The 10238-nt window shown below is 38.4% G+C and overlaps 2 protein-coding genes across 2 annotated transcripts; both read left to right on the top strand.

Annotated features, from left to right (window-relative positions):
• The first annotated feature begins 2586 nt into the window (after nucleotides 1–2586).
• LOC108488294 (uncharacterized) lies at nucleotides 2587–3051 on the top strand. Its single transcript, XM_017792580.1, has 2 exons — nucleotides 2587–2679; nucleotides 2800–3051. Exons 1-2 carry the CDS (start codon nucleotides 2587–2589, stop codon nucleotides 3049–3051), a joined length of 345 nt encoding a protein of 114 aa, XP_017648069.1.
• Nucleotides 3052–3499: 448 nt separating this feature from the next.
• LOC108488293 (uncharacterized) lies at nucleotides 3500–4724 on the top strand. The gene is made up of 4 exons (XM_017792578.1): nucleotides 3500–3579; nucleotides 4038–4178; nucleotides 4263–4428; nucleotides 4587–4724. Exons 1-4 carry the CDS (start codon nucleotides 3500–3502, stop codon nucleotides 4722–4724), a joined length of 525 nt encoding a protein of 174 aa, XP_017648067.1.
• The last annotated feature ends 5514 nt before the right edge of the window (nucleotides 4725–10238 follow it).

The raw sequence follows: 10238 nt of genomic DNA on the forward strand, positions 1-10238 counted from the left end.
AGTACCTTTTTGGTATTGTATATATTCGGTTGGCCATGTGAAAATGGCTTATATATTTTGAGCATAGCGTTATAATCATTTTGTATATATATATGGTTATTGAAAAGTGTGGAAATGCTTGGCAATGATTAGCCATTGGAATGGTTAATCACGATCATATTTGGTGCTGTGTATGTTAAATGGCTAGTTGAATCATGGAAACTATGAAATAGGTAAAATCGCTTTAAAATAGGTCTTGACAAACAGCAGTGATGTGAGTTTGAAAAATCACTAAAATATTAGAAATGTAATTAAATAATGAATAAATTATGTAATCGAATCTTGATGAGTCTATTTTCATATGGAAGAAGCAAAACCACCATATGAGCCGTATTTTATGAGATGTTTAAGTTTTCGTGAAACAGGGCCAGAGCTCTTACTGGATCCCCTATTCTGACTTTGAAAATTTACCATAAATTAACCAGAGACAATTAGAAGTCATGCTTTATATGTATAGATTCCTTTTTGAGTCTAGTTTCATTAGAAACCAATGTCATAAGAATTTAAGCTCTGTACAGGGAGATATCTAAGTCGTAATGCATGAAGGTCAGAGTAGTCGAACCCTGAAACAGGGGAGACTTTAACTAATAAACTGTACTAATTTGCTTGACCAAAAATTCTAGAAAGAAATTTGTAGATGGACATATAAGTCTAGTTTCAGGAAAAATTTACGGAATCAGTTTTCGATTTTGGAACTCTAGATATGATTTTTAAGGTGACAGTGATGCAGTTAGCCAGCTTATCTAGAAATTTTAAAATGAACTGTGTAAATGAATGAATTAAGTCCGTTAACACCTCGTGTTCGACTCCGGCAGCGGTCTCGAGTACGGGGCATTACATGAGTTACGTGTGCTGATAGCCTTGCAGAGGGAGCGGGACTTTGCTTCCCTTGTGGAAAAAGAAAAAATTGCTAAGGAAGTGAAGCGCTCTGAGCACCAGAACCGCGAGAAAGATAAGGGCAAAAATAAAAGGGATTTTTGACCCTCGAGTTCTTCTGGAAAGCCTATAAAGAGGGCTAGGTTTGATGGGCCAGTCTGAGCTGTTCCTGGTATTGTTGCAAGACCGCAACCTTGGCCGATTGTGGGAGAGCTCACCAGGGTGAGTGTTGGAAACAAACTAGGGAATGCTTTAGATGTGGGTCTATGGATGATCAGGTTAAGAACTGTACTCAGGGGTTTACTTAGATGTAAGCTATAGGATAGGTCGTGTTTAGCCTGTGAGAGGTGGTCAGTAGCCAGCGAGAGGTTGAGGTCAGGCTAGAGGTGGAAACGGGTTTGGTTGAGGTTGTGAAGCACCAGAAAGAGCTACTAGAAACACTAAGGTGAGATAGCCAGCCTTGGTCTATGCTGTTCGTCGCCGAAAGGATAGGGATGCCCTTGATGTCATAATTGGTACGTTCCTGATTTATAATTTACCATGCACTGCTTTAATTGATATTGGGTCTACACACTCGTATGTTACGTACACTGTGTCTGATACGTTGGGTATTTAGTCTAAAACTACAGTTAGTGAATTGACGTGTTGAGTCCACTGAGACAATCAATTGGGGTGAGTAAGTTGTTCAGAGATGTGCCCTTAGAAGTCCAAGGGGTGGTCTTTTCGGCAGATTTGATGGAACTGTCGTTTGGGGAATTTGATATTATATTAGGCATGGATTGGCTAGTGAAACACCGTGCAAAGTTGGATTGTGCTGCTAAGCGTATGGTGTTGAAGTCTACGGAGGATGAGGAGGTGATGGTGATAGGGGAGCAAAGAGATTATTTGTCCAATGTGATTTCTACGTTAAGGGCCGAGAAGCTGGTTCACAAAGGTTGCGAGGTGTTCCTAGCATATGTTAGTATTTTCGATTCTAAAGGTCCTTCTGTGGGAGATGTCAAAACTGTCAAAGAGTTTTTGGATGTATTTTTTGAAGAGCTTCTGAGATTGCCTCCAGATTGTGAGGTTGAATTCGGTATTGAACTCCTACCTAGAACAACTCCGGTGTCCATTGCCCCTTATAGAATGTCACCGAACGAGCTGGTGGAGCTAAAGGCTCAAATTCAAGAGCTATTGGATCGATGATTCATTCAATCGAATATGTCTCCATGGGGAACACCGGTGTTGTTTGTGAAGAAGAAGGATGGATCCATGTGCATGTGCATTGATTATTGTCAATTGAACAAGCTGACTATCAAGAATAAGTACCCTTTACCGAGGATAGATGATCTGTTTGACCAGCTGCAAGGAGCTACGATTTTCTCTAAGATAGATCTTCAGTCTGGGTATCATCAGCTGAAGGTTAAGAAGGCTGACGTGTATAAGACTGTGTTTAGAACTTGTTATGGTCATTACGAGTTCCTGGTGATGCCGTTTGGGTTGACGAATGCACCAGCGGCTTTCAGGGATCTAATGAACTGAATATTCCAGTCTTATTTGGATCGGTTCGTAGTTGTGTTTATAGACTACATCTTGGTGTATTCAAGAACTGAGAAGGAGCATGATGAGTAAGTTCTGAGGGAAAAACAGCTTTATGCAAAGTTCAGCAAGTGTGAATTCTAGCTGCGGGAAATGACATTTCTAGGACATGTAGTGTCGGTAGAGGGAATAAGGGTGGATCCTCAGAAAATTAAAGCTGTAGTAGATTGGAAACCACCGAAGATGGTATATGAGATTCAAAGCTTTCTGGGTCTGGTTGGGTATTATAGACGTTTTGTTGAAGGATTTTCATTGATTGCTGCACCTCTGACTAAGTTACTGCATAGAGGGGTACCGTTTAATTAGACTGCTAAGCAACAAGAGAGTTTTGAGAAACTGAAAGATGTTTTGACTAAGGCTCCTATTTTGATACATCCAGAGTCTGGGAAGGAATTTACTGTTTATAGTGATGCATCGCACATTAGCTTGGGTTGTATGTTGATGCAAGATGGTAAGGTGGTTGCTTATGCATCTCGTCAGCTCAAGCCTCATGAGACAAATTACCCCATTCATGACTTGGAATTAGCTGCGGTGGTGTTTGCATTGAAGACTTGGTGACATTACTTATACAGTGAAAAGACGATTATTTACATAGATCATAAAAGGCTCAAATATCTTCTTACTCAAAAGGAGTTGAATCTTAGGCAACGAAGGTTGATAGAGTTGCTTAAAGACTACGGTTGGTAAAGCTAATGTGGTAGCTGACACACTGAGTCGTAGGGTTGTATCTGATTTGAGAGCAATGTTTGCTCGTCTCAGCCTGTTCGATGATGGTAGCTTGTTAGCTGAACTACAAGTGAGACCGACTTGGATTGATCAAATTAAGGAGAAACAGTTGCTAGATGAGTCGCTAGCTTCTCATTTTTGACAAGTTGAGAATGGTGAGACCACGAATTTTAGGCTAAATTAGAAAGGAGTATCATGCTTCCGTGGAAGAGTATGTATACCGAGGGATTCTGATCTGAGGTAGTCTATATTGCAAAAGGTGCATAGTAGTCCATATGCTATGCATCCTGGCGGTAACAAGTTATATCGAGATCTTCGTGAGCTATACTGGTGGCCAGGGTTGAAACGCGAAGTTACTGAGTATGTGAGTACGTGCCTGAAATGCCAACAAGTTAAGCTAAGCATCAATTACCTTCTGGGTTACTACAACCAGTTAAAATTCCACTCTGGAAGTGGGAGAGGCTAACCATGGATTTTGTGAGTGGGTTACCCTTGACGCCAACTAAGAAGGATTCGATATGGGTGATTGTGGACCGATTGACTAAATCTGCCAATTTTATACCGGTCCCTACGGATTATTCGTTACAGAAATTGGCCAAGTTGTATGTGGCTGAAATTGTGAGGCTGCATGGTGTACCGGTTTCTATCATATTTGACAGAGATCCTAGATTCACATCTTGGTTCTAGAAAAAGTTACACGAGGCTTTGGGTACAAGGCTGGATTTCAATATTGCGTTCCACCCTCAGACAGATGGGCAGTCAGAGAGGGTGATTCAGATACTGGAAGACATGTTAAGAGGTTGTGTAATTGATTTCAGAGGTAGCTGGGAGGATTATTTGCCATTGGCAGAGTTTACTTATAACAACAGCTACCAGTCTAGTATTCGAGTGGCATCGTTCGAGGCGTTGTATGGTCATAGGTTTCGTACTCCTACCTATTGGACTGAGCTGGGTAAGCGGCAAGTTCTGGGGCCAGAATTAATTTCTGATACAGAAGATAAGGTGAAACTGATTTGAGACCGGTTAAAGGATGCATCTGATAGGCAAAAGTCTTATGCAGACTTGAAGCGTAAAGAGATCGAGTACTTTGTGAGGGATTATGTCTTTCTCAAGATCTCACCATGGAAGAAAATTTTGAGGTTTGGGCGGAAAGGCAAGCTTAGCCCTAGGTTTATTGGACCTTACCAAATACTTAGGCGGGTGGGACTGGTCGCTTATCAACTTGAGTTGCCTCCAGAGTTGGATAGGATCCATGACGTGTTTCATGTTTCAATGCTAAGGCGGTACAATTCTGATCCCTCGTACATTATATCAGTTGAGGAAATCGAGGTCAGACCTAATTTGACTATGAGGAGGAACCGGTGCAGATATTGGATCGTGATTTTAAGGTATTAAGAAAGAAATCTGTTCCACTGGTCAAAGTGCTTTGGCGTAATCACGGTTCAAAGGAAGCCGCATGGGAGCCTGAGGAGGCGATGCGACATCAATACCCTCACTTATTCTGAACAGGTAAATTTCGAGGCCGAAATTTCTTAAAGTGGGTAGAGTTGTAACGCCACGAATTTGGGCCTAAAAGTATTGGGCCTTGAGTATGGGTCCATAAGGAGGTTGTATATAAGTAGTTAATTGTGCAAGGAAATAACACAACTGTGTATCTACTTCAGTGGTTAAGTGCTCTGTGAAGTGTCTCAGAAATCTTGGGTTCAAAAATGGGCTTTAGCAAAAATTTTGGTTTTAAGTGAATAAAACCCTGGATGCTTGGATGATAGCCTTCTAAATTATTGTGTTAAGTAAATGACACAAGGAAGCATGTGGTCTAGTGGTTGTGGTGTCATTAAGGTTGAAAGGGAGCCTGGGTTCAAGTATTGCCTCTTGCAATTTATTTTGGTTTTTCTTTTAAAGGAACCTGGACTTTGGCTTATAGACCTTATAATTAATTGAGGATATTTTGTGACACAGAAAGAGCTTGTGGTGGAATGGCAAGACGGCGTGTTGTGTAACTGTGAGGTCTGAGGTTCAAGTCCTGGGATGCACAATGGAGTATTTATTTTGCTATTTGAGCTGTGTAGGAGGTGGAGTTGGACTGGAACTCTATGGTTGAAGTGGTCATAAAAAAAAAGAAAAATAAGGAATTTTCCTAATGGTTGAAAGTAATCCCACATCGGGAAGCTAACATGAGCATTGGTGAGAAGCTGACTTTAAATAGAGCGAACCAGATGAGTTGGTGAAGGGGAAAGAGATTAAGATTCAATGCAGGATGTGCCAAAGTTGGTGATGGTGGACTTCGGCTTGTTCTCATAAACAGGGTCGTGTCCCAGCTCATTTGTTTGCCTGTGTGTATAATCGAAGTAAGGTCTCAGGCTGTGTGTGCATTCTAGGTTGGGTCACACGGCCGTGCCACAGGCCGTGTGCCAGACTGTATGTACCCTGTACCTGGAAACATTAAGACACACGACCGTGTGGGTAGGCCATGTGTGACACACGGTCGTGTGATAGACCGTGTGACAGGTCATGTGCAACAAATTTTGCTTTAAAAACAAGGTAACTTTACACCTAACTTGGCCACCAATCCAAGCCTAAAACCATATTAAAGCCATAACCAAAAATACTCTTAAACAAGTTAAAACATACCAATTACCTACAATTCATGTTCCTAACCAATGTGCCCTCATTGACACCACATTTATATTATCAAATACAAGCCAACAATTCATCCAACTTTACCTAATCAATATGCCATTCAAAGGCACCTCAAACAAAGACTAATTATTCCATAACCATGTTAAAGAACATATGACATTAACCACTTTCTCATCCTCAATCAACATTCACCAAAATGACCAAATATAACAAATCTCACCAAGTTCCCATTTCACAAAGCATTTACCAAAAGAGTCAAGCTTATCAACATGTTTATTTCATTCATAACTATATACAAACATTTGTTTCAAGGCATAATATAATTCTAAAGTTTATATGACTTTCAATATAAGTAACTTATACTAGATTCAACCATAGACCAGAAGACTATTACTCAAAATATCATTATGCTAGGTATGTGCCATGACGCCAAAAAAAAATACTTCACCATCATCGAGTTCGAGATTTCTCGTGGATGTTGAGTCGTTGAAAAAAAGTAGGTACCTAACCTACATTTAAAGAAGGGTTCAAACATTAAGCAAACTCATTCCTTCAAAGAATCACACATACTCTTAGTGACCTAAATTTACGTTCCATAATGTATAAGTTTATCTCCATGGAATTTAGCATACTACTCAATAATTCATTTAATACCTCTTCCATGATATCTTTCGCATACCAATCTTTTCCACTGGATTTATTATACCTTGTTGATATGATTCATTCAATGAATGGCACCCAGTGCCTAAGGGTTAAACCGTAACCAAGTTTTGTGCCTCGCACTAGTGGATAAACCGACAGATATAATGATGTGCCCAGCACTAGTCAGATAAACTGATGAAAGGTGCACCCAGCGCTAGTCGGATAAACTAAAAATTACAATAGTGTGCTCATCACTAGTCAAATAAACTGAAGAAAGTTGCGCCCAACGCTAGTCAGATAAACCGAAAAATATCATGGTGTGCCCAGCACTACTCAGATAAACTGACAAAAGTTGCGCCCAACACTAGTCGGATGAACCAAAAAATATAATGGTGTGCCGAGCACTAGTTGAATAAATCAACAAAGGTTTGCACCCAGCGCTAGTTGAATGAATCGACAATGGTTTGTGTATAAAATTCCTACACTTCCAACACAAGATCAGATGATTTCTATTCCATCATATCATAACTAAACTTCTCAGTTTACCAATATTGCTCATCATCAACTTATTCAATTCAATGTACAGCCCATAATTGTACACATAAATCATTTATCCATAACCAACTTTTTAAAACGATTTACTCAATCATTCAATTATTCCAATTCACTCTCCCATCATACTTCCATAGTCCATTTCATATAGAATTATCATATATATATATATTACAAAGTTTGTAAGTAATGAAAATTAAATAGTTCGAGTCAAAAAGATACAAACTTACATAATTTATGATAGTTTCTGGTGATCGAGGTTGCTTAATCGATAAATATCTCCTTCCCTCGATTAATGATTGCTTTACTCGTTTCTTGATCTAAATACGATTATCTAATTCAATTAACTAGCTCAAAATTACAATAATTGAATTTAAACATTCTATCATAAAATTATATTTATACACTTAACCCTCAACAATTGGCAATTACAAAACTTAGTCATTAACATCAAAATTAACTTAATCTCATCCTCATCTAATTTCTGTAGCTAACCGAATATACATATGAATCAATGACACTCCCTAAATTCTTGAAATTTATAATTTAACACCATGAAATTTTAAATTATCGCACTTAACTCCTTTAAAGCTAATACTAACTAAATTTCTACTTAAAGTAATAATTTCTCATACCATACAATTTAACAACCCAACCAACATTTCCAACAAAATAAATAGTCTCAAAACAGTCCCTTTACTTATCATAATTTATCCACTTCGTCCCTCAATTAGCTAATTTTTTTTATAAATTAGTCCTTAATGCAAAATTTCATAAATTCAATCTACAAGGTAATTTCACTTAACTTCTTGTAGCACCCCGTACCCGAGTCCGTTACCGGAGTCGAACACAAGGTGCACACAGACTTAACTTAATTGTTTTCACAGTCCTAAAAATTTTTTTTTTCCAGACTAGCTGGTTACTGCATCACTGTCGCCTTAAAAATCATATCTTGAGTTTTAAAGCTCGAAAACCAGTTTCGTAAATTTTACCTGAAACTAGACTCATAATTCCATGAACATATTGTTTTCTAGAATTTTTGGTCAGGCAAATTAGTACAGTTTATTAGTTAAAGTCTCCCCTAATCCAGGGTTCGACTACACTGACCTTCATGCATTACGAATTGGATATCTCCCTGTACAGGGATTCAATACTGATGCCGTTTGTTTCTATAGAAACTAGACTCAGAGAGGAATCTATACATATATGGAATGACTCCTAATTATCTCTGGTTAATTTACAATGAATTTCCAAAGTCGGAACAGGGGATCCAGAAACCGTTCTGGCCCTGTTTCACGAGAACTTTAATATCTCTTAACATATAACTCATATGACCGTTTCGTTTCTACCATATGAAAGTAGATTCATCAAGGTTAATTTACATAATTTATTCACTATTTAATACCATTCCTACTATTTTTAGTGATTTTTCACATCCACATCACTGCTGCTGTCAGCATCTGCCTTTAAGGTAGGCTTTACCTATTTCATGATTTCCATGATTCAATTGGCCCTTTTTGCATACATAGCACAAAGTGTGATCATGATTAACCATTCCAATGGCTAATCGTTTCAAAACAATTCCATACCTCATAATGATCAACATACAAACGATTATAGTACTATGCTAAAAACGTATATAAGCCATTTTCGCATGGCTATCCAAGTTTACACGAAACCGAAAGGTACACGACCTACAACAAAAGGGTAGTCCTATACATGCCATTTCAAAGTTCAACCAAAATTGTACCAAAATGGGGGCTTTGATAGTGTGGATGACTTCGACTTGATGATCCCGAATCCGATAGCTAACGAGCAAAATCTATAAAAAGAGAGCCAAAGCAACGGGTAAGCATTTTAATGCTTAGTAAGTCTCAAATAATGAAATCAGCTTTGACTAAAGTATTACATTTACATAACTAAATGAATCACTTTATTAATACACATTCTCATAATCATACTTACTTCACATTACCGACCCTTATGTTTATACACAAAGAACAACTTAGCTAAAGGCGGTAGCTCGTTTATCAACTGAGCGAGTACTTACTTGTAAGGGCTCAACTAATTCAAGCACATACGAACATACCTCATTGCTGGAATTTTCACAAGTGTATAAACTAAAATTTTACAGCAAGATTGCTCATTTCGAGTCACGTACCTTCGGATTCAACCGGATATAACCACAAGCACAATTGCCTTCGGGTCTTAACCCGGATTTGGTAACTTGCACAATTGCCTTGGTCTTAGCCGGATATAACAACTCGCATACGAATGCCTTGGTCTTAGCCTGGATATAATCACTAGCATAAATGCCTTCGGGACTTAGCCCGGGTATCATTCAAATGCTCATGTACACATATATCAATAATCACGACACATCCATATTTCATTTTCGTTACTAAGGCTCAAACACAAAATATTTATCAAACCTTTACAATTTCGGCTCAATAGCCACACACAAGGAGCATGATTTCAATATAATTCAAGTAGGGTCATTACTCGAAGACTTACCTTGGATGTTGTCGAGCGATTTCGACGGCTATTCGATCACTTTTTCCTTTCCCTTATCCAACTGTGGTCCTCTAAGCTCTTGAGCTAATTCACACAAATTTAACTTATTAAAATCTCATTATGATAGCTTATGGCCGAATATGACAAGGAGTTTAAATGGTCATATGGCCATCATTTAGCTCAAATACACAATGGTCATGCACAATTTTTTAATCACAACAAACAATTCAATACAATTCATTCAAACATCAAAGTGAAGCTCAAGGTACTTAGCCCTTATATACATTAGACATTAGAGTCACATGTGTACGAAATCACGAATCGAATTCAACACATTAGTTAGTACTCTCCTTAGCCGAATTTTCCAAGCCAAGAATAGGCATCGATATGCTTGCCTCTAACCGAATGCATGCACACCAACCCCCCCTTCATGTGGCCGAATATGCATGTCCATGTTGAGGCCAATTATACACTTAATACCACACAAAAATAGCATACATTTTACTAACTAACGCATTACATATTGTAGCTCAATACACATCTCTCATGTACTTCATAATCGAAACATCATCACAAGCAAATATATACCTTGAAATAGTATATATGTCATGCCAATACATCATGTGCAAACATATATACATATAGGTGCAAGGGCCGAATCATAAGGATGA

Source organism: Gossypium arboreum, chromosome 10 (genome assembly GCF_025698485.1).
Source record: "Gossypium arboreum isolate Shixiya-1 chromosome 10, ASM2569848v2, whole genome shotgun sequence".
In the NCBI taxonomy this organism is placed as follows: Eukaryota; Viridiplantae; Streptophyta; class Magnoliopsida; order Malvales; family Malvaceae; genus Gossypium; species Gossypium arboreum.

Coding starts and splice junctions, on each gene's coding strand:
- LOC108488294 (XM_017792580.1), top strand. CDS start 2,587: ATGACATTTCTAGGACATGTAGTGTCGGTAGAGGGAATAAGGGTGGAT. Junction 2,680..2,799: donor ATTGGAAACCACCGAAGATG/GTATATGAGATT, acceptor CCGTTTAATTAG/ACTGCTAAGCAACAAGAGAG.
- LOC108488293 (XM_017792578.1), top strand. CDS start 3,500: ATGCATCCTGGCGGTAACAAGTTATATCGAGATCTTCGTGAGCTATAC. Junction 3,580..4,037: donor TTGAAACGCGAAGTTACTGA/GTATGTGAGTAC, acceptor AATTGATTTCAG/AGGTAGCTGGGAGGATTATT. Junction 4,429..4,586: donor TACTTAGGCGGGTGGGACTG/GTCGCTTATCAA, acceptor GAACCGGTGCAG/ATATTGGATCGTGATTTTAA.